We start from the raw sequence: 23,877 nt of genomic DNA on the forward strand, positions 1-23,877 counted from the left end.
CCAGGAAAGGAAAGACTGACATGATTGCTGACCCCTTACATTGTGTTACAGCCTCTGTGAAACCACAGATAGGAAAAACACTGACTCTTGGTGTTTGAAGTGAGTTGTCTATGCCCTTGTCCTGAAGGAGAAAAGCAAGGGTAGCACTCACACTGAAATCCATAGACAGCTCTCTCGGGCTAAGTGGTTAATTGTGTACGGACAAACGCAGCCGTGATGGCGATAGCAGCATTTACTACTCCTGCCTGCTGGGTAACTGTTGAATGGTGTTTATGCTTTTCACTGGAGGAGCAAAGAGATAAAAGCCACTCCAGATACTGGAGCCCTGCCAGGTTCTCAGGACTCTCCAGAATTTTGAATCACAAAGCCACTTTTATCAGCTTCTTTTATTCCTCTTGTCTGTCTTTGCTGACACAGCAAGGATGAAACCTATTGCTCAAAAGCAACCTGGAGTACAGCTGCCTCTGCAAGGGTAAGAGGAGACCCGAGCAAAGCTTTCAGGAGGGCAAGCTCTCCCACTTTACAACAGGCCATTGACCTCCAGCTAGCCAGATGAGGCAAGCTGAGTGGAATTTGCTTTTCGAGGTATTGAAGTTCCTTCAGAAAACCAGCGTGCTGGGCTGCTCAAAGGGACTTTGGAAGCATGTTTAGGCCATAGCCCTGTTTACTGGGAATAAGCACAAGAGAGCAGGGAGGGTGGGAAGAGCCCGAGAGCATCACCAACGAGCTGTTCTGATGAAGGCAGGCTGGAGGCGTCGCACCGTGCTGGAACTGCCAGCGCAGAGGATATCAGAAATTACGTTGTGAAACCACACTTTTATATTTTTGAGAGCTAAATACAAAATACCACAGAAAATGTTTATCAGAGGACCCTGGGAAAAAAAGAAGGAAGCAGAGTAAACAAAACAACAGACTAGGAACGGAGAGAAAGCAAACAAATTAGTGGTTTTTAAACAAATCAGTTAGTGTTACACTAACTATGTAAATTAGTCTTAGAGCAAGAGATCTTGCATATAAACACTCATGAAATTCCTGAGAAGGTTCTTTGTCAAACTTAAAAACGGCACACACGCATTTTTCCTCCTGAGAATAAAGCATACGGTAATAACAAGCCTTGATTCACCACTATATTACTCTGGTTTTATTCTAAAACAAGTGAAAATAAGCTGCCCTTGATTATTTGCTGCAACCAGGGAATCTGGGTTGGTTTTTTTTTTTTCCCCTCTTCCCCCCCCCCCAACCCCAAGAAATTCCATTGGAAAAGATATTTTTAAAAAATCCGTGATTACCTGATACTGCCACAGAGGGAACGCTGGGTTCTCCGTAGCCAAATTCATTGACAGCCACCACCCGAAATTCATAGGTCACACCCTGTTTGAGTTTGTCCAGGCCGACTGTGTAGGAGGTAGCACTGCGAGGGATGTCCTTCACAAACATGTCCCACAGTCCTTCATCTAGGAAAGCAGCAAGGAGAGAAGTGGCATGAACTGGGCGGCTTGGCGCTTCCTTCTGCTCGTTGAAAAAAATTGTCATTAATTGTGCGTTTCAACCACAGGCAGCGGACACGCTTACCTGAAGGCTGCTCAGCGATACAGGCCAACGTCAGAATGCCCTGCAAGACCCCATCTGTAAAGGCATTTATTCCTGATGGGGTCTTATAGTAGCCCAGATGGAAGGAGGTCTCCTCTCAAATCTGCAGCGGCAGCACCCACAGTGACCTGAGCTGGCTAGAGCAGCTGCCAGCCATCTGGGTCCCTCCTCATCAGGTAAGGTCACCCCGTCAGCATGCCTGTTATTTGACAGAGCAAGTAAACCCAAAGCAACCTGCTACGTTAATGAGTCCCCATCGCACAGGTTTTGCCCGCTTTTTACATTGCAAAACTGACTTCGCTATCGAAGCGCGTAGGCTAGGCTTTGCGGACTCACGTAAGATTTGGGTCTCGGCGGGAAGTAGCGCGGCCTTGCATGAACTGGTGCCCGCTGGACTGGTGTCACTGGAGTGCTGCGTGCTTCACGATACCAATAGTGATATGTCCTTCGCACGTGCTGGCCCACCGCCTGGCACAGCCCGCAAGGCGAGACAGCCGGCACTGCACTTCTGTGCCATGCATTTTTAAACAGGAATGAGTTTTTGTTTGTATTATAAACCTCTCAAAGATGTTAGAAACAGAATGCCATCCTGATGAGTGTTTCAGGAGGGTAACCTCAGTTCTCAACGGCCATGCTGACATTGATCCTGATGCGCATCCTGACCAGGCACCGTTCCGGTCCCTGATCCATACCTGTAATCTTATATTCACTTGACTACAATGGAAAGAACTTTCAACAAGATGGATGCTGTTACCAGTAAGAACAAAACCAACTAAAATTAAAAATGTCAGTCAATAATTTTGAGTGCAGGACTCAAACGTTAATCTAAACGGACTGTTTTTCAGCAACAATTGGTGCCCAGCACTTTTGCTGACAGAACGGAGTTACTGTCGTGTGCATGGGGCCAAACTCTCAGCTAGCCTAAGCCAGCGTAGCTCTTACAGATCTGACCTCACAAGTATCCCATTGGGCTTTTACTTTTAGGTACCAAAGCTGTTCGAGCAACGTCTATTTTTCTCTGCATGTCCCACAGCAATAGGAATACGACGATAACCTCTCCGTAGATACGACACCAGCGCAGGGGCTGCCTGCTTTGAAAGAAAGTCCTCTGCGCTGTGAGATTCAAGCATCAGCGTGACTCCTGTCGCTTGAGGTGTTATCAAGGTAACCACAAAGCAGGAGCCAGCGGCACTACCCTCAGCGACTTGTTCCGCTGCCGCAACGTAAGGCAGGAACCCGTTCTCGTTTGCTTGGCATTTACCTAATAAACTAATTGGAGTCGCCGCAGCGATTCCAGAATTGTGCTGGTGTAACGGAGCAAAATTTGGCCCTTAGCCTACTTCTGTGCAACAGGGAATAGCAGCAGAGATGGATTGATTAACACTGCGGGTGCATTTCCATGTGAATGTTTTAACTTTGGCATCGGTAAATATTGGCTCGGTAATTTGTACCGTGCTGCACGTCTAGCAACACACACAATGACTAACAACCCCCAAACTACGTCTTTTCTGATCGTGAGGATTGGCAGTCTCAGTGGATGCAAAAAGCAGGCTGAAATGTTATTGTTCCAGCTACATTTGAGAAATACCAAAGAACAATAAAAATAGGTAATTTTTCTGTCATGCTTAAAATTCAGACCAATACATTATTCACCAGCATGATCAGAGTATAATGAAGTTATCATAATGTACCATTGTTATGTATTAGTTGGATATTACAATGGCTATAAAACAAGAGATAAAATATTGACTTCCCTTTTAAAGGGCAATAGAAGGCTAGATTATTTCTACCACGTAAACTTACAATGTAATAAAAAGGGAGCTTGGGATTTAGTTTCTCAGAAGAGGGTGGAGTGAGGGATGCATTTTCAAAGTCAGATTGTTGCAACCACCAATACTAGGAAGATGCATCTCAGACTATAAAATATTGCCATAATTGCTAGAATTGCCTGAGCTTTCATAAACACATTTGTAAACAGCAATAAGAGAATTTGAGCCCATTGTGAATTGTCTGAAAAGCAATTTGTTTGCATTGAAAGCCACTTAAATGGGGGAAGAAGAGGCAACAATAAAAATGAATGTTCAACGCTCACTGCAACAAACACAACTGTTCACGCGCACGCTTTCTCACTCATTTTCGCAAACGTATCAGGGTGCACAGCGCAGCATATCCAACAGACCAAGAAGTGTAAATTTAAGCACTCTAAAGCTTGCAGTAAGTTGGGAAAACTACCCTTGAAAAGTCAACATTGCATTTCCACCTCTCTGTCCCCTTGGCTACGGTGGCGATGGTGTGGGCCAGCAAAGGCTGCTGGTGGATGTTTCTTCAGAGGGATTCCTGTCTCGCAGGGACTCAGAGATGCTCCGGCCGGTGGCCATATCTTCTCTGGCCAACTCCCCTTTCAAAGATTCATTCATTGAAAGAATCTTTGCCCAAACTTTTTTTTTCCTGGGGTAGGAAACAGGGCTTGGCCAAGATGGGACCCAGCGTGTGATCCTTGGGATCCCAGAGAGGTGCTGATGCAGCTACAGTGGTCAGAAGCCTGCGCGGTGGCAGCCTGGAAGGGGGGACATCCTTACGTCTCCCCCGCTGCTGACCCCAAGCCAATGCTATGCACAGGCTAGTCTGTGGCTTCCCAAGCCCTGGCCAACAAGATCTTTAATTCCAGAGCCCCAATTAATTTATCATATCTCCATCTTGAATACTCAGGCCCCTCTTTGTAGATGGAGATCGTAATCAGATATATCCAAACTAAAAAAGCATTTATTTCAGTGGTGAACTTGGAGATTAAATATTGAACACACACTTATGAATTCATTCACTGCATCTCTTCCCCCATCCCTCAAAACTGGGTTTGCTCTAAATGTTAGAAGTTCAGCTGAAAGAGAATTCATTAGAAGGTCACTTGTGATAGCAAAGATTGGCCTTTAAGTTCAGTAGAAAATCATTAGTACACTGTACACAGTATTTTCCACTCCGTTTAGGGACGAAAGATGCAGGTGCCGTGGTTGGGATATCAGCTGGGTATTAACTCATAGAAACCACTGAGAAAAGCAAAGTTTGCGACACCGGCCTCCCACAAAGAGGTGCAAGGCTCAGCCAGCGCCCGTCGACGGCCCGAGAGAGGCAGCGCAGCCGGCAGCGGGGATGGACTCGCACTGCTCGCGCATGCTTCTCCTTCGACAACATCCGTCCCGTTCTTCATTTCACATTGCCTTTCACTGGGCACCCGGCCTCTTAAGAGAGGCCTAAACGTGTGATGGAAAAGGGAGGGCTCCTCAAAAAAAGAATTTTTTCTTTGCTTCTTGTTTCTATCAACGCTTCACCAGACCCTGCCCCAGCCTTATTTCCTGCCGACGTGAGATTTGATCTTTGCCTCCCAGCCTCGACTCCTCCATCCAATTTGGGAGCGAGGCACGTGCGCGGGGAGAAGATCTGAATAACAGGGGAAGGTGCAACCACCTCTGACCTAACACGACGTCCAGCCTGCCCCGGCCGCCCTCCCGGGCCGGGCGCCGGCCGTCCTGCGGCAGCGAGCAGCCGCGCTGCAGGTTGCAGCCATACCCAGCACCCGCCGGCCAGCCTGGCTTCGCAGGCAATTCATCGGGGTCCCCGCGCCGAATAAAACCGCCCGTCAGTAACGAAGGCTCCCGGCTCTGCTAACTCGGGCCGCTAACAAACAACTGCCGGGCTGCGGCCGGGGAGATGGAAAGCTGTCAGTTATTCGGGTCTTAAACACCAGCTTTCCGCTCTTGGAGTAAGAGGAGAGCTGTGCTGTAAAACTTTCTCCTAATTGCACATTAGGAGGTTTATGAGGGGAGAAGCAGCTGAGAGTTAAGGACCGGCTGAACGCAGGTAGCGTTCCTCCTACAGAGGACAAAATTAAAACGTGGATGTATTTGTCAGAGGCAAAGGGCTGGATTATCATGCAAACTAGCAAAAGGACAAGAATGGGAAGCGAAGGCTGACAAGCTGTCAGCCTCAGCATGTCGTTCACGAGCAGAAGCGAACCAAAGGCCCCATGGCAGATGCCGGCAATGCAGCTGCACCCTTCACTTTGAATTTACTGACTTCTGCTGGTTTGTGTCCATGTTTGACACTGCGCTCCCTCATTTGTTTAAAAATAAATAGAAAAGGAAGAAAACATAAAAACATTACTCAAGACACCAGAAAGGAAACTAAAGTGAGATCTGCCCTCGGGGTGTGGGAAGTGAAAACCAGCATTTCTGGGAAGGACAATCCCCGCTCCAAGTAGATAGGTTCTTCCCCGAAACGTCTGCTGCCTTCATGGAACTAATCCTCTGGGGAAGCAAAAGAAAACACTTTCCTGATTTACCTATGTCCTATGCCCATGATTTGTGGCTGATCTGACGTTTAACCGGCCTGTTCATGCCAGCCGGAGTGCTAGAAATTTTATTATTGGAAGCACGTTAAGACGCAATTCTCTCCCACTGGGCTTAAGTCATCCCCTGCTTGGGAAAAGCAACCAAACAACACCCAAAACACATCATGGGGAGAGGAAGCAGAAGAAGAAATCTATATCGGCTTGTCCTGGGTCAGTGGCTTTTCCTGGGGCGACACAAGCCCTGAAGCGTATCGACCGAACACCTACATGGCTGCCCTGCAGCTCGGGATGACTGCAGGAGGCAAATGCCTGCACGAAGGTGTCATGCTCGGCAGTTACGTATCCGCTTGCAATCCTGGCAGCGTGGATCCCTAGGCCGTTATGCAAAACCACCTGCTTTGTAGATAGGGGATAACTGGGAAGGCAAGTCTGTGTGTGAGACTGCTTGGTACTTCACCGGCCACGTGCCTGCCCATTAAAGCACAGTCCAGAGAGAGGAGCCTTGGATATGGCACGGGGTTGGGAAAAGAGGGGTGAAAACAGCTTCTCCACTCCCTCCGGCAGCACTGGGAACCTTCACATCGTTGTGCCATTTCTGTCTTTTCCTCTGTACGTAAAAACCGAGGACATGATCTAATACCCGTTCCTTAGCCAGCCTAGCTGATGTCTAGAGAGCGCTTACGATGGCAGTGACAGAGGCTGCTTAATTGCATTTCTTGTAATGCACAAGGAGCTAAACTGGAAGCCATTTCTCCGGGGACAGAGAAGTTGAAGGAAAAGAAAAACTCTTCTGTTTCTGTAATGTCTTCCTCTAGCACAGATCACTCTGGAAAAAATATTGGTTCGCCTGCTCCATCCCCGTGTCTGAGTATATTGAAAATGCAGAGGAGGTAGTCAGCCTGGTCACCTTCCGTAAATCGGGGAGAGAAATGGGGAATCTCAGCTGCCTGCTGCCACCATTGCTAAACCCAGCAGGGCAGCCGGAGCCCTGGGAGACACAGCAGGGCACCGAAAAATTCAAAGGGAAGTGACAAAAGGGGGTAGGGCTTGCCATTTCTGACAGAAAGCCACCCTCCGACTCTGATGGAAGAGTCTTGGCAGGGACCTACAGCAGGGAAAATGAGATGATACAGCATTTAACGTTTGGGGTAATGAGGCCTATAATAGATGACACTTGAGATGTGAAACGCTAAGGTAGTGGTATTGCATTTAAATATTGGCAACAAGCTAAAGCTTTTCATCTGTCTGTTTAATGCCCCTTTTTTGATCTCAGAAGGACAAATATATCTTTTCCTTCCTTGATTTTATGTGAAGGGCACAAGTCAACTGCTCTTCTCTTGGACAACAACTCCTTAAAAACAAAGGTTGCTCCAATCCACACTCTACTACCCATATAAATCAACGTGCAGAAGCAAATTCTTAGATTTATATTAAAACAGAAGCTGCTCTGAAGGACCAGTCCTGACAGGAGGAATTAGTTCCCTGCTTTTGTTAAGCTCGTAATTCAGAATTCAAACTCCTCCGTGCAGAGATGAGGAAGAAAAGCAGCACAGAAAGGAAGCCGACGCTTGGGTGAAAGAAGCAAACGTTCCAATTAGTCTGTCTCCTCTCCTGGATCACATTTCACGCTTCCTACAGCTGCAACCAGAACGAAGGATGAGAATCCAACATACAAATGCCTAGTTCATTTGCTACAGCAGCGTGAACAGGATTAAAATAATCTGAAGAGGAATTAAATGCCTCAACAGTCAGGTTGCAAGAGCAGGAGAATAAGACCTCTTCTGTGTGTTTCCAGGATCAGTGGAGTGGGGCCAGCAGAAGTGACCCAGGGTTAATGCAGCTCAGACCTGCCTTGGAGGAGCTATTTTCTTCCTCCTCGGAAAGAGTGGGCCACAAATCCTACATCCTTAGCCGTGAACTGTAAACTGTTCGTTCACGTCCGACGGTGAGACGAGCCCAGGAACATCGGATGAGTTTGCAATGTCACCGCTCACATGAGTTGAATTGCCAGCTTGCAGACAATCTGTACGTGGCTGCAGGTTTCCCTCTAAAAAGCTCTTACTCAAAAAACCCTGTCTGGGGAAGCATAAGCTGGTAAGTCAACTTCAGTGAACAGTTCCAGTTTAACTTGCTACCTAAACAATGCTGTTCAAATAAGACAGGGTGTTTTCTACCTATGAAGAAATAAGGGCAGAAATCAATAAGCTGATATAAGGGAAATAGAATCACAGCGGTGTCACGCCTCTAATTAAAAAAAAAAATCTTGATCGCTCTGGGAAACTCCAGTGCTTTGAGAAGATACACATTTTCCTTCACTTTGTTTTGAAAACAATTGTCAAGTTAATGACAGAAATTAGGAAGAAATTTTAGGGCCACGGCAGAGCCTCGCTACAGAGCAAAGTCTATCAGATGCAAGTATGGAAATCTGCATCTTCAGTGATGACCACAGAAATGCAGGCAATGATTTTGTTACAGGTCTGGTTAAAGGTAATTAAAATCATTGGTTTTAAATGCAACCTTACGTCCAAGACACGTACAAGAAACAGTTAGGATCCTTTATATAATCAAACAGATAAGCATTCATTTAATCAATATATAATCAAGCAATGTGCAAGCACCTAGAAGTAAAAAAGGAAAGAACAAGCAGCCAACATGGATATGTCAAGTATAAATCATGTCTAATTTTGTTCTGTGACAGGGTAGCAGACCTTGTCAATAGAGGAGAAAGAGCAGACATCATCTATCCCGACTTCAGCAAAGCTTTTGACATTGTGACATTCAAACACGGCCTACGTGAAACAAGGATCTGGTAGATGCATCACCGTCTGGAAAACTGTACTCGGTGAACGGTTATCACCATTCACTGTCAGAGCGGAGGGAAATTATCAAGTGAGATTACACAGGGGTCTGGCAGCATTCACTGGTTTTTCTTAATGTCTCGGTTACCAGAAAGCGTGCACTTACTGAATTTGCAAGGGGTAGCAAGCTGGAAGAGGCTGTGAACAGGCTGGAGCATATGCCTACTTTTAAAATGACAGTGTCCAACTGGGGAAATATTCTGGAAAAAGCAGAGAGCGGCTTCAGTAAGACGCAAATCCCAGAAGCAAAGGAGCTCTGGGAAAGCACCAAGAAAAACTGTCGTGATGGGGGGATTCGTTTCCCCCCGCAATGCCCGCCCTGCAGCACAAATGGGGAAAGCGATGCGTAAGTGGTGCTAAAGTCCTGGCCCTGTTATTAACAGGGAAACAGTAATTATCTGCTGTGTTCTATCTACAGAGGAGGACAGATTTCTATCTGCGGTCCTTAAAATACAGTTTGCAAGTACTTATTGGTCCTTGCACATGAAAGGTGCTGTAAGAATTTAAGTGAGTTTTAATTATTAACTATATCTGCTCATCAGTTGGATGATTTACCAGTGATTTAGTACAGTGAAAGCCAGAGCACTCAGGGTAATTTTCTGTGACTACTCCTAAACAGGAGAAAATCTGCTAAACCACATAATAAACCAGCAACAGTTTAATACTGGCTGGCGACAGCATTCTCTCACAAAATCCCATTACGTTACTGGGATGACAAACCGGCTCTCCACCGCAGGATGGGTTTCAGCATGGACTGAAGGAAGGCAGCTCATGACATCAAGCTCTCCGTGTTTCCCATGGCTTACCTGAGGGTCGTGCCTCTATAATGTACCCAGTCGTGGGTTTTTCTCCTGAATCCCCCTCAGTCCATTGTAGCGTCAGCCCAGAAGCAGATTTTGTCACCAGAATTTCCTGAGGCGAGCCAGGAGACCCTGAAGGATGAAACGAGAATAGCAAATGGTGGTGGTTTCACACAGAGTGCAGTATTCTTCATTTCTTCTACTGATACAGGGGAAAAAAATTATCTAGACGTATCGGTCAACATATAGACAACATAAACCAGCTCAATGGGCTATTGACCTAAATTTTTCACTAGTTCTAGTACCAGCAGTTACACATCAATGGCCGGGGTTTACAGGTACCTGTGTTAAGAAGGAAAGAGAAAAAACACTCTCATTTTAGCCATTAGCATATCTGCAGAGTTTGCACGTTGCCACTGCTATTGCTGACTTCAGAGGTGAAACCAGCCTCCGAGTTTCAGGGAGAGGTTCGTGGGGACGGCCGCCTGCCCATTCGCTTGGGAAAACGCCACGGCCGTGTCAGAGAGGATTCCTGCTTTATTCTGTCTGTGGTGAGGCATAAGAATTAGACCGTGGATCCACAGTGCTGCTGTCCCAGATAATGGCTACGGAGGGTACTGTGATAAAATGAAAGCTTGCTGGCACCCAGAAGGGTGGAATTGCCAGACGTGGCTCTGATGGAGAGAGCAAATATTTCCCTGAGCTGGAAAAGAAGCAAAAATCAGAAATGTGACTGTTGCATTGATGTTCCGTGATTTACTGGACAGGCTCGTATCATTGGAGGGCATTTGCCTTGTTAGATTATCTGTTTTTCAAAATCACTGATCAAATAAGAAAACAAACTCTTTTGGTACAGACAGTGAACCAAGCCGGTGGTGTTCAGCCTGTAGCTCCTCTTGACATATCGGGAAATTCACAGACCTCTCCCTCTGCATAAGCCAAAGTGTCAGGAGAGAATAATTGTAAATTCTTTCTGGCTTTACATCCAGGAACCTCTGCTGGTTTCGGCAGAGTTATTCCAGTTCTGACTCCAGCGCAGAGCAGTACAGTCAGAATTATGCACCGCGCTGTCAGGCTGCAGCTTTGAAATCCCTGGCTAGCCCATCTGTGTTATGATTTATTCACACTGTTTTGTTTATTCACATCAGACTTCTAGATTTCAGGAAAAAAGGAAACATGTTTTTCACGGGCAGTTGCGAAACCCACTGAATGATGTCCTCAGCTCCTGTGACTCAACTTCTCCTTGGTCTGGAAATTCACGTTAAGCCCCGAGTGCGCTATTCCCCGCTGTTGGACCGCGTTTGTGTGACTGATCTGGCTTGCGACATGGTTTTATGGTTCCACTTACCTTCTGCTGGCCCAGCTGTGACGTTGGCTTGCAGCTCAGGTCCATAGGCAATGGTTTGGGCTTGCACTCTGAATAAATAGGTCATGCCCTTGGTGAGATCTCGGACCTTCAACCAGCGTTGCCGGTTCCCTTTAATGTCCACGGTCACCACCTTACTCACCCCTGGAGAGCCACACAGATAAAAAACCAAGAGAAGGTTGCAATGCAAAAAAAGAAATCAAGTGGAGCTTATTACATCTAGATGGTAAGTAAAATTATCTAACAGTTTGCTAAGAAAGTATTTCTTACAATTAACAGGAGTTTAAGTAGCGATAATAGCCAATTTTCAGCACTGGTAAGTATAATTAGAGTTTAAGCTTGATAAGTGGGTACTGACAAGAAAAAAACCTTACAACACAACTGGGAAATTACCAAGAGACTACATGCAACTTCACTAATTACTCTGGGAAGAAAGGAGGAGGTAAATGAAGAGGACTGCATGCTGCAGATTGCTTCCTAAGCAAGTGTTTCTCCGCCGCTTCTTTGCCAAGTAACCTGCAACATTGCCTGGAGGAGGAAACAAGGGCCAGGTTCTTTCCTTTCATCTTGTCCTGTCATTTCCCCCGTTACCAAGCGAATGCAGAATGAAGGACGTATATCTCACAGGTGACTTGTGGGTATAAATGCCACTGCAATAGGGGATGCAATCAAAGCACTATTAGCTCGGACAAGGCTGAAGTCAGGACTTGTGTTTCACTCTTCCCACTCTCTAAGAATTTTTCGTACACGGATGAATTAAAATCAGTGCTGTTTCCTTCACCTGTGTTCATAGCTAGTTTCTCGTTTTGGTTCTCAATGCTGCGTAAAGGGCAGAGCGGCGATGAGTGCTTTGAAAAAAACCAAACCCTAGTTTTCATTGAAATTTTCTAAAAGTAAGTCAATGGAAATAATTTGATTTATAAAATATTTTACAGAACAGAAAGTTCAAATTTACAGAGTTCTTTTGGCATTTTTCTGGTTCTCCAGATGTATATAACACATTTCAAACCAAGAATATAGGAAGCGGGAAAATATTTTTCCCACTAGAGAAGGCAGCTTGCTAGTTTGTCTTTCCAGAAAAATGCAGAAGGAAGCTTTTTCAATCCAGATGCTTATTTTATGCAAATCGAGATGCTTCTTTCAGTTTTTATCAGTTAAATAAAGAATAATGTCCAAGCGATTTCTGTTCAAAGTTTTCTCCCAGATAAAATTTATAACTCAGGGAATCTTTCCTTGGTTAACGAGGAAGCAGAAGAAGTGCTCCCTCCTTCCCTCGGCGTACTATTTCATTTCTCCAAGACAAATCAGGGAGCATTTGTCATTTTGAAGTTATGTTTCAAAAAAAGGGAACTGTTAAAAAAGGCTCCAGGGCAACTTTGTTGTCTATTTTTGTGTAAAACATAACCCTGTCAAGCTTAAACAATAAAAGGTCAAACAGGGAGAAGACTCTGCTAAAGAACAGATCGCCGGTAGAAAGTTTTGCAAAATACGCAGGTTTGAAACGGTGGCTCGTGAGTGGGAAGGCAGGAGGCGTCGCGACGGCGAGGATGCTCAGCCGAAAAATCACGAACGGGTGAAAAGTCCAAAGATGCAGGAAAAAAGCTCCAGGGGGTCTGGTCCGTCCCTATCGCTGCATTGTAGCGGAGGAACCGGCACGGAGGAACGCGAGACCCGGGGCTGGAAGGACCCTCTGGGATCGTGGGGTCTGGCAGCTGCCAGCCCCGCAAGCCTCGCCGCCTGCATTCAGCACCGATACGTGCTCCGTCTTCAAACGAGTATAGCTTTACCTTGCTCTCTAAATAAAGGAGCGTGGCTTTTCTATCGGAGGAAAATGATGGCATTGAGGGAGGGATTACTTACCGTGGTGGGAGAGTAAATACGTTTGCTGAAAGAAAAATGTTGGCGCAAGAGCAAATGGGTAGAAACCGGAAAATAAATTTAGGCAAAAATTTAGAATCTGAGGAAAAGCCCTCCATAACCTCCCTGCTCACGTCAGAAATCTTCTACAGGGGAAAGGGAGACAAACTGGAGTTAGAGATAGCACAGGCAGAGGTGGGGAAGAGAAGAAAAGAAAACAAAGATTCTGAGGATGTTAAGTCAAATGCATGCAGGAAAACATGATCTGACACTTCCATATTTTCAGGGGAAAAAATGTGTTCTTAAACCTTGTGTTGGAACGAATAAAAGGCAGGAAATGCCCAAACAGCCCGAACCTCCTGCATACCCGGTGCACATTTCTTGGTCAGAATTAGAAATGCTTTCTGCATTAGCTCTTTGTGCTCAGACCTGCCAGCTGTAAAGGCTGAAAGTGCTTTTATTCTCATGTTTTCATCCCTGAATATAACTTTCTCAGTGCACGAGACATGGATATTCAGACAATATAGATCTTTATTCCTCACAGAAGAAGCAAATATGAATGATTGATATCCTCATTTCTTTGGGAAAGAGTTTAAAATGGATTGGCAATGGCTAAAATTACTCTCCCTGCTGTCACGCTGCCAAAGTTGGACATCCTATTGAACTATTGGCGATCTACCAGGAACATAAAAATATTAGTAAGACCATCCACAAAGTGGATGGATACAAAGCTTGTGGATGGTCTTACTAATATTTTTATATCTTCGTAATCTTTTCTAATTCACCTTTGGAATGAATTTACGCTTGTTTTCAGGGAAATTGCCAAATCCTTCTCTGTTGCCGTTCTGGCAAATTAATGAGACGTTTGTGGCCACCACATTGTTGTGGTTTAGCTTAAATCTAGTGCTGGGTTAAAAACGCTGCTTGAAAACTCCCTGTAAACAGACACAACTAAATCCCTATCACAGTTATTCTCCCCTGTCAAAAGTGGCAGTGGTACCGGTGATGACTAGCACATTTGATGCCCGGGCAATCTTTGCGATAACAGCAGTGACACATGATGTGATAAGCAACACAAATGTGTCTGACGACTATTTTGGGATGGAGCCTACTCAGCAATTTCAAAGCGCAACGTGGGGAGACAATCAGGCACGCTCAGGCTGAGTTTCCTCTTCACCCGTACCAGGTAACGACGGCCGTAAAATGACTTTTCAAATCACACAGAATATAGTTTGTGCAAGAAAATAAGAGAGGACAGACAAAAGCTATATTCCACAATATTACAGTTTGCTGAACAGTTTTGGCAAAAGCAGAATTGTTTTACTTACCCTCTGCCACCTGGCTTCTCTTGGAAAACAGCAGAGAGCAAGTAGGAAATTGGGCAGAGATAAAAGATACTACAGTGCTTTTCTGTCATTTCCCCATGAATATGTATGATCGGAGGTCTTTCTTACCCTGGACGGGAGCCAAAGGCTCATAGACTACTCGATAACCCTGCAGGACTCCATTTGCTGCTGTCGGCTCGCCCCAAGACACATTGAGTGTAGTGCAAGTGATTTCAGAGAACGCCAAGAAGCTGGGAGCACTGGGTGCTGAAAGGATTACAAATAGATTGAATTGCGGTAGGAGTAGTCAATCTGATATACATATATATTATAAAACATTGGTTTATTTGCCCAGCCTAAATCTAAAGGAAACAAGTTGAGAATGGGATTTGTCAATTGTATCCAAATGTCCTGTAATCAGTCAGAAACCCAGCCTGTTCTAAAAAAAGCAGCTACTCGGCTGCGAAGCTGAACCTCAAAAGCAAGCGAGGAGACAGGACGCAGAAGGGAAAGACCCTGAGAAGGTGCTACGTGAGCCCACAGCCCGAGCGCACACCTCCTCTTTGCAGCCACCGCCAAGGGCATTGCCTTCGCCCTGTGCTGGAGCGCTCCCACCCCGGTCACGTCCAGCACAGAGACAGCTCAGTCTGACTGGGTGGCTGCCGGTTCAGCTTTAAAAAAAAAAAAAAAAAAAAAAAAGGAGGAATTATAAAAAGCACAATAATTCACAGGACTTTTTGGGCAATTTCGAGGTACTGGAGGTGAGTTCCTTCAGATTTTCAGATGTGATAGCAGAGGCCAGAAACAGACCCACAGACAGTTTCCTTCTGGACCAGCTTGTGAAGGGACTGGTCCTTCTGCCAAGTCCATTCTCATTTCTGCTGTATCATTCCCTTTCCCACATGGTCCGCTTATTTGACCCTTTTTTCCCCTCCAAGACCGTTACGATGTAATGACACATCCGAAAGCTAAATCTAAACACCAGTGCCCTCCTGCATCCGCCTATTTCCCTTAGCCACTGCCCAGTTACACTCTGGTCGTCACCAAGTCTGTGCTTTGAGACAAGACAAGGATCCCATACCCGCCTGGTGCGTCCTGCCCTGCGAGGGGCTGCTCCTGGGGCCGTCCCCGGCTGCGTTGAAAGCGGAGATGCAGACCATGTACCGCGTGTGGCTGGTCAGGTTTTTGAGCCGGACAGTTGTCTCCGGGAGGAAAAGGACCTTCACTTTCTCCGTGTCATTTAGGATGTCGCTCTCCCAGTAATAAATCTGTTGGGACAGTGAAATGTTTTAGTATATCCTACACCTAGAAAATATCTGGGCATTGCAGCTATAAAAGATCAGGAAGATGGCACAGTCTTGCTCTGGACTTCTCTGCTAAATGGGACACTGACACTTTTCACCATGCGCCCAATCTTTTCTCTTCCTTTGGCAAATTCCTCCGAGTCCAGTGACCATGTAGCTGAGTACATCACTCAAAAATAGAGCACAGGCTGAAGAATATGGCCTAATGACAGCAGATATGAGCTGCCAGAGTTCAGCAACGAGAGGTCAGTTTTTAAATTCTCCCTGAAATGCTAGCTGCCTGTCAGCACTGGCATCCTGATACCATGGTCCATAATTCACCTCTGTATGCACACAACGGTTTCACCATTTACGTTCACAGGACAGCCAAGCAAATGCCTTCCTGAAGAGGGTAATAAAGACTTTCCCTAAAGTTCCTTGAGGTACTGTTCCCCATTCTTCCCTTACATAATTTTTATCTTGATGCCATAAAATTAGGTTTGGAGAAGTCGTTTCCAAGAGGAAAAGTGGTGCCAGCCCTACTTATTGGACAGGCCTGGCAGCGAGAGCGTTACAACAGGCCAAAGCAAGCCAGAAAGTTGCGAGAACGAGCCAAGGCAAGACTCCACCTTGGCTCTACAAGCCAAGCTGTTAGAGCCATCTATATACGTACAAAAGGAAAAGAACGTGAATTGATATATAAGGATGCTTGTTACTGCCAAGAAGGGATGCCAGATTATTCACATTGGCTTGGCTTTTCTTCGCTTATGGACCTAAATTCATGGAGAGAGGCAGAGCCAGACACTGAACCCAAGCCAAGCTCCAGTGTTTGTAGACTTGCCCATTTCCACTCTCTGAGGGCCCATTCTCATGCTGGAGAAGCTAAACAACATGCCTCTGCAACGTGCTCATCTCCTATGAACCAAACGCAATTAATACTATGATTTAATTTTGTTAAAGTTAAGGAAATGAAATAATTCTTCCGAAATCTGACCTGGCTGAGGCTTCTAGCTTGGAGAAAGTTCTGCTTCTCCTAATGGCTTTTAACGTTTGATAGATAGAAAGCTCAGTTAATTTTCTTCAATACGTTTCTTGCCCCGAGCTCTTGTGTGTCTGTTGCTTTTTGGAGCAGATACGTTGCCTGCGTAAGTGGAGCTGCCTCCTTATCTGCATACCCTGTTTCCCCACGCTCTCCTTCTCCACAAACAGCAACGCGCTTTTCCTTTTCTCCCCCCCCATCTCATTCTCTTTCTTTTGGTTTTGGGACTTAGTGCCATTTCCGTACTGCAGTCCGAATGCTGTTTTAATTTGCCCTATGCAGTGAGGGCAACTGTAGTTTGTAGAGCTATCTCACAAGTAATAGCAATGCCAAGGAAGATAAATGAAACCAGTAGAAACAGGAGGATTGCCTTGTAGCCTTGGATGTTCCCATTTTGGCTGTCAGCAGGAGGGGGGTCCCAGGTGAGCTCCAGCTGGCTTGCAGAAAGGGAGTTTACTTGGATGTTCTGTGGGGCCAGGGCTGGTGCTAGAGAGAAAGGAGGACAGAAGAATTAATAGTGACAAGCAGAACTAGTTCATATCCAGGTTGCAATTTTCCATTTGCAGAAAGACCCAGGACAGACTCTGTTTACGCCACAAGCCAGCTAACAGACTCAGCCCTGGAGGTATCTATATCGCAGGGAATTCTCAGCACATGTGGAGGGAGGAGCAGCCGAGCCTCCGGACGTGGTTATGTTCTGTTCCACACAGACTGGGTTAGACGCTGAATCAACTCAATCCTGCCAGCAGCTTTGGAAAAGAAAGGAGAGTTTTCTCTTCATTCTACGGTAACGTTTGGGGCTCGCCTTTGGCAGCGGCACTGCGCTCCTGACCGGCCGCTCTCGAAAGCAACGGAGAGCATGGCAGCCCCCTTGCCACCGTCAGCCTGGCCTCCCACTCACAGCAAGTCTTTAGAACAGCCTGCTTGCAAGGCTGCGAGACTTAGGGCCAAAATACTGCCTAAAATTACCTCCCAAACCAGTCAGACGCTAATCAATCCAACTGATATTTTATGCATGACAAAATGACTTTTAGTTTGCTATTTGTTAGCTTTGATTATACCTTCACATATACATGCTGGCCCTCTTTGGCTCCTGATGGCATTTCTTCTTCGCATTGTGCCGTGCTAGAAAACTCATCTTTGAGCGCACCTGGGTCACACCAGCCTTCCCGTTGTCGGGATCCAACTCGGTGCAGGTGGATTTTCTTCCCCGGCGGCTAGCGAGGACGGTCTGTTTTCCCGACCTGCTGTCTCTGCCGCCGGCAGGTCTTAACAAAACGGCACATGTTCTGTTTACAGAAAAGGTGCCGAAGCGCGTCCTGTTCCAACTCCAGAAGTAGAAGAGAAAGGCAGGGCAAAGGGTACGCTTCTCCTTTCTCTGTGTTCACGGTGCCGTAGCCTTCACCCAGACCACCTGAGAAAGCCGCCTCTTTTCTCTCGGCCCCTTTATGGGCCATAAATAGAAGCGATAAAACATTCACTACTTGAGTTAGATAGCCCCGGTTATCTGTTCCTCTGGAGACTTCCTTCTTTAGAGAGAATGACCTTCATAAGTCACACTTTTCTACCAATACTCCCTCCCCTCAGAGTTATAAAATAAAATAGTAATTAACACCCACTCAGCCTGACACCAACTATTTATTTTGCTCTAACTGTGTGGTTTCCATATTATCACTGCCCACCCTGCCGTTAATGGAAATGTTAATAACCAGCGCCAGGTTGTTGTGACAGATGCTTGGGCTCATTATCAGAAATTCTTATTTACCGCTCCATTAAACGACAGAATCGCACAAAAAAACAATTCAATCAAAACTAACTGGAGGAATTTTAACAGCCACATTAATAATCCAAAACATAAATAAAGTTAATGTCTTTTGCATGTTTGCCATCGGCAACTCTATTGCAAAATTATTGCCGTACAATTAAAACGTAAAAGGCAAAATTGAAAATAGCCTTTATCCCCGTGCTTAGTTAAAACTATTTATTATATTTTTTTTTTGTTTCCTTTTCAGCTGTAGCGAATGCACGAGGTGACCATGACCATCGGTAAAATAGAGCTTTGTTCACAGGGCTGCGCCGCTCCGATTGCTGCCCTGTCTTCTGCGCTTGGCGGAGGAGCGAAGGGAGCAGCTAGCCGGCTGCCTGGCTGCGTTCACTGCAACGTGGTGCTGTTCCATTAAGGACCGAAAATCTCAAGATTTTGAGACTTTCACAGCACACTTCAGAGCGCGAGGCCCAACTGATCACACAGTACAAACCTGAAAATACATCTCGGAGATTTGCAGCTGATGACATGCTCAGGGAAACAGGAATATGTACAATCACAGAAGAAAATGGATCACTTTAGCAATGTATTTTCTTTCTAGGTAGTGACACTACTGTCTGTTCTGAGCTGACAGCTTCAAAGTGCTCTCAATACCCAGGTCTGAAGCAGCATCTACAATAGCATTTTTCTTTGGATCCCATGTGCCAGCCTGGAACAATTGCCGCTTCCGAGATGCGACCATTAGAAGAGCTGGTGTGCACAGTCCGCTGCCAGAAAAACACCGCTTGTCCTTCAACCCATTTTGGAGCATGTCTAAGAAACACAATGGTTAAAAGCTGCCAGTGATCATTCTCCACTGACACGCTCGCTGCTGGAGCTGCACTTTTGCTGGCACGGCAGTGGAAAATTTGATGGGAGGAAAAAAAAAAAAAAAAAGAAGGCGATGTGGAAAAAGACATTTCTCTTCGCTACCCCAGAGCCTCGACGAGATGCAAATTGTTTGGTTTTCTGCCCTGTGAGTCTGTCCCTCTGTTCAACTTTCAAAGGCTGATGTGTCCCTCCTCTTCTAAGCACAGATTTCTTGTTGACAGCGAGGGACAGCAGGAAAGTGCTGCTGATGCCTGATGTGGCTCTGTGCAGACAGCACGTTCCATTAAGGGTGAAATGAAATACCTCAAAAAGAAGGAAACACATCCCTAAAGACTCTACCTGTTTGAAACCGTTCACTGAACGTATGGACAGCCTGTGCCAATAAAAGCAAGTGCATTTTAAAGGTGAATTAAAAAGCCTTTTACCTTCTAGGAATGCAGTTCAAGATTACTGAGCTCTGAATTTTTTCACGGCTGTTGAAATCACGAATACATAAAAAGCAAGGTTAAAGCTGCATATCTCACACTGCTTTAGGTGTTAGTGACATTATCAACTATAGCAGGAGTGACACAGACCCCTGAGGGTCCAAACTCAGCTCTTGGCAGGTAGAAAGCATTTCACTTTCCCCGAAAAAAAAAGTATGTATTCATGAAGTCTAATTCTGTGCACGTATCCTGCCTTGGAATCTCATGCAGATATTTGTAAACGTTTCTTTTCTTATCTGATTTCAGTTCACCTTTAACATTGCCTCCTTGAAACTCCCTCTCAGCCAAAAAATAAGGAGGAAGGCTGAGCAGGTTGTACCGTAATTAGTAAAAAACCATCGTCAGCTGTGGACTGGGATGATATTGGCAGGATCACGTAAAGCCAACAAATCTATCTGGAAATGCAAGAGTCAAAATGAGCCCATTAATAAAGTTACACATCTAAATCCACATTTAAACGTATCACTGCCCTCGTTTTCCAGTCGTACTGAACAGCCTCAGCTCACACTGCAGTCAATTTGAGCTTGCGAATGCTTATAACCTTTAAAGAGAAGGTGCTTAAAATCCCCGGTGGCCTGCCCGCACCGGAGCTCCGTGCATTGCAGAAAGGTTCACCTTAGTTTTTCTTGCTGCTTGCTTGGGATATTTGCTCTCTGGAATGTGTGGCACCAAGAGCTTTTCATCAAGATGAAAGTACTATTCCTTTTCTTAGTGACAGTTGCCACGATGCTCTGTAGCACGGGTAGGCTACAAATCCTTGTGATTCATTGGGTAAACTTAATAACTGTTTTTATGAAGCACTCCTTGCTGCTCTTACATCTGCTCTAATTTCTGGGGAGCAAAGGATTTCTCCTCTCCTGGTTTTCTAATGGTTTCTATAATGCCAGTATTATGTCAGGAAATTCACAGACAAGTCTGGGACAAGATTCCCCGATACTCATGCCATTTAAATAATCATGCAGGCAAAAAATGAGGAGAAAAATGCAGTGAAAGAGACTGGAGATTTTCTGTGCATCAGCTTGATCCCACAGTTCCAAACAATCCCAAGCAAATTTCTCTTTTGTAAAGACCTCTGATCCTTTTCTATCTAGCAAGCATTTTTTCCCCCCAGTTCATCAAAGCATGCTTTTGTGAACATGCCTGCTTTTATTCCCTAGTAATCAATATATTTGCATTTTGGTGTTAGCACCTAGAGGCCAGAATCTCATTGCACAATGCGTTGCATAAACACAGAACAACGAGACAGCTCCAGGCCTGAAAAGCCTCTAATCTGTATGTCTACACGTTACGGAGGGGCGGCTGCAGGATGCTCTGACGTATCAGCCGTAATCTTATCTACCTGGCGAGCAACAACAAGAGAGAAGAGACAGCAATATTCAATGTAGCGTGTGCTGACAATTAAAGCATGCACACGCAGCACCTCCAAAGTCTACACGCTGGTTCCTGGCACACACGGTCGTGAAAAATAGAGCTGGAAAGGATTTGGAGAGGGCTCAGACATCCCTCCTCCTGCGTCACACCGGGATCAGCTCGGCTGGTCAGATGTTTGTGTAATCTCCATCACTGACCTCTTTCCAGATTCCCCTGCCATCCCCACACAAACTTTGCCAGCATATCCCTATTTTAATAACTCTTAAAATAACTCTCAGGTTTTTTTTTTTTTTTTTTTAATGTCTAGCCTAAACCATCCGCACCGTATTGAAGTTCTGTCCCTGCAGCGGCACGGAGAACAAATTGTTTCTTCTCCTGTTGCAGCCACTGCCCTCAAGTTATGGCGTGGATAAGCAACAGTTAAGTGGATTATAAAAGCCAAACACAACAAAACAAACAGAAGGTCACAAGATAAAACAGCGAGTCTGATCTGCAGAACGGGCAAAGTGAAACGCAAGAGGTTTTCTTGCAGTATGGGCTTAGAGAAGGAACGCAAGGATGGTACCTCCCAAGAAAGAACAGAGAGGTGTACCTGTGGATGTTGGCAGTCACTCCTTCCACGAAGGAAAAGCAGCGGGAGAGAAAAACGTTCAGTGTTTATTGGCCATTTTCTTACAGTGTCTGCAAAAGAGAGGTGGGAGCGAGGAACGCTTCCCCGTGCAGCAGTACCTCGGTGCCATCAGGAATGCTGCGTGAGCGATGCTGATTAGTTCAATAACAATTAGTTAATTGTGCTTCAAAACCAGCTACTGCGAAGCTGCTTTCCGCTGTGACAAAGCGACACAAGCTATATTTAGAATATAAAAGATGTTTCCCACCAGTTTCTGGCTGTTTTAAGCTAGGCTACATTTTGTGATGGAAGGACACGTTTTGTCCAAGGACTGCACTTTCTGGGGTTACTCAGATGTGTTTCAGGTGCAGTAAGACAGGCAGACCCACGTACAAAAGATGTGGGTCTTAACCCCTCCAATGCAACTCCGTTTGCTAACGTTGGACCTGAGTGCTCCTACCCTCTTACTCAGGCATGACGACTTGGCATCAAAACCTAGCGCTCTGCCAGTTATTCACTGCGGCAGGCTTGTGTCACCCTGCAGCTTGAAACGAGTCTCAGGAAAGGAGCAATCTGGTCTCCCTCAACTTTGAGAAGCCCAGCCTCCTACTGGGGATGTGTGCGTGTGTGTAAAGCAGCTGGAAATAACCAGGTTTTAAATAGGAAATAATCCTTTTTTCAGGGCTGTTGATATGTGTGATATATGTGTTGGTTTACATGGTTGTATAGATCAGTGTAAGAGAAATTGAAACATTTCCTAGTGTACAAGAGACCAGTGGAAGTCAATACAAGAAGAACTTGAACATCTATCTCACCCTCATGAACACTGATGAAGAGGGAGCACAAGCTAATCAATGCAAAAAGAGAAGGATAAACAGAAAAACCTACCTTGGTGGAGGAGAAGGGGTGGAGAGGAGAAAGAGAATAGCTGTCAGGATGGGGACTTTGGGAATCCAGCACACCCGCAATTGCTTTACTCTGTGCCGTATTATTCGGGTAGGCAAACGCTTGGCCCCATCCCTGTATACTACACTTAGTACAGTAGCTGTGTTTTGCCACATCAAATTTTTAAGGGTATTGAAGTCATGAAAAAGCATAAATAAAAGCAGCTGCAAATGGTACCCAGATGTAACATCCCCAGCTTCTTTACTTAGCACTGGGAAGCTTCCCAACATTGCCCAGGCATGTCTTCAAGCATCTGCAGAGATATGAGAGGGAGGCGGGAGTGGAAGGAGGAAAGGAGAGATGACATTTGACCACACATATTGGAAAAACATTGAAATGAAACGAGGACTAGAAATGGAGTATCCTTTCCATGGATCCAGACTCTAGGAGGTTATCTGCCAATGCCATTTTTTTGAGCTGAGGAGGCACAATCATGTTCTGAGGAAACCTCCACGGATATGACTTCTTCATGAAGAACCTTCATAAACTGGCAAGTGACTCAAGCAGAAGTAATTCTCGTCCTGTCCCTCACCATCTCTTCCAGCGGTGGTGAGAACACTGTTGCTGTGATTACTAATCTTTTAATATGGGGTTCAGATTTCCCAATGAGCCATGCGCAATCCAGGATTTTCATGGGACAGACACGATCCGAGTGATGCAGAAAAAGGCACCGTGATCGCATCACGATGCCTACCACTGAGGCGAATCTCGTGGAGCAGTACTGTGAAATAGTTAGAGCCTGCAAACAAAAACTACACGCTTTTCTTTTGCTGAAGCCCACAGTTCTACTTAGCTAATACAAACCTAAAATAGGCTATCACATTGCATACTGGCATTATCCATCAAGGGACTGAGAGCGCCTGGCCCAAAAATAAAGCCCTTACAGAACTGTCAGACTGCCTCTGGAAAGAGCATACAGGTGGTTAAAACAAGAAGGCGGAAAATAATAAAATGAGCTTTTTCCTCTATTTCTTTTGTGTCAACAAGGATACGATCACACACAGGCAGGCAGCCCATCAGTCAGCAGAGACGGACCCACGAGCGGGAACAGCGAGAGTCTGACAAGCATTAGGTATGCGTAAACAAACACACAGGCATAAACCTACAAGCTAAAATCCCCTCTCACTTACATCAATGCAAATTAGGGTTAGCTCCGCTAAAGCTAGTGGGGCTAACCCAGTGTGAAAGTCGCGTAACTGGGAGCAGCGTCAGCTCTGCTGAGCGCAGGATTCACCCCCCAGGAGGTACCGAAGGTTGTTCAAGGGTGCAAGGGATGGGGAAGAACGGCGGAGTGTTTGACGCTCCGGCCTGACCCTCCCTCACGTGCACCGGGAGGAGTGGGAGCAGCACCGGGTGGGAAAGCACCGC

At 45.7% G+C, this 23,877-nt stretch overlaps 1 protein-coding gene across 3 annotated transcripts in view; it reads right to left on the reverse strand.

Moving 5' to 3' along the window:
- SDK1 (sidekick cell adhesion molecule 1) overlaps nt 1-23,877 on the reverse strand; it is a 430,085-nt gene that overhangs the window by 15,297 nt on the left and 390,911 nt on the right. For all 3 annotated transcript variants that reach the window (XM_075515084.1, XM_075515081.1, XM_075515083.1), the window contains 6 exons: nt 16,834-16,949; nt 15,223-15,409; nt 14,271-14,408; nt 10,942-11,103; nt 9,600-9,725; nt 1,290-1,454 (listed from right to left, as the gene is read on the reverse strand). In XM_075515084.1, the coding sequence (XP_075371199.1) occupies nt 1,290-1,454; nt 9,600-9,725; nt 10,942-11,103; nt 14,271-14,408; nt 15,223-15,409; nt 16,834-16,949 (894 nt within the window). The remainder of the gene's footprint in view (nt 1-1,289; nt 1,455-9,599; nt 9,726-10,941; nt 11,104-14,270; nt 14,409-15,222; nt 15,410-16,833; nt 16,950-23,877) is intronic.

Source organism: Mycteria americana, chromosome 12 (assembly GCF_035582795.1).
Source record: "Mycteria americana isolate JAX WOST 10 ecotype Jacksonville Zoo and Gardens chromosome 12, USCA_MyAme_1.0, whole genome shotgun sequence".
In the NCBI taxonomy this organism is placed as follows: domain Eukaryota; kingdom Metazoa; phylum Chordata; class Aves; order Ciconiiformes; family Ciconiidae; genus Mycteria; species Mycteria americana.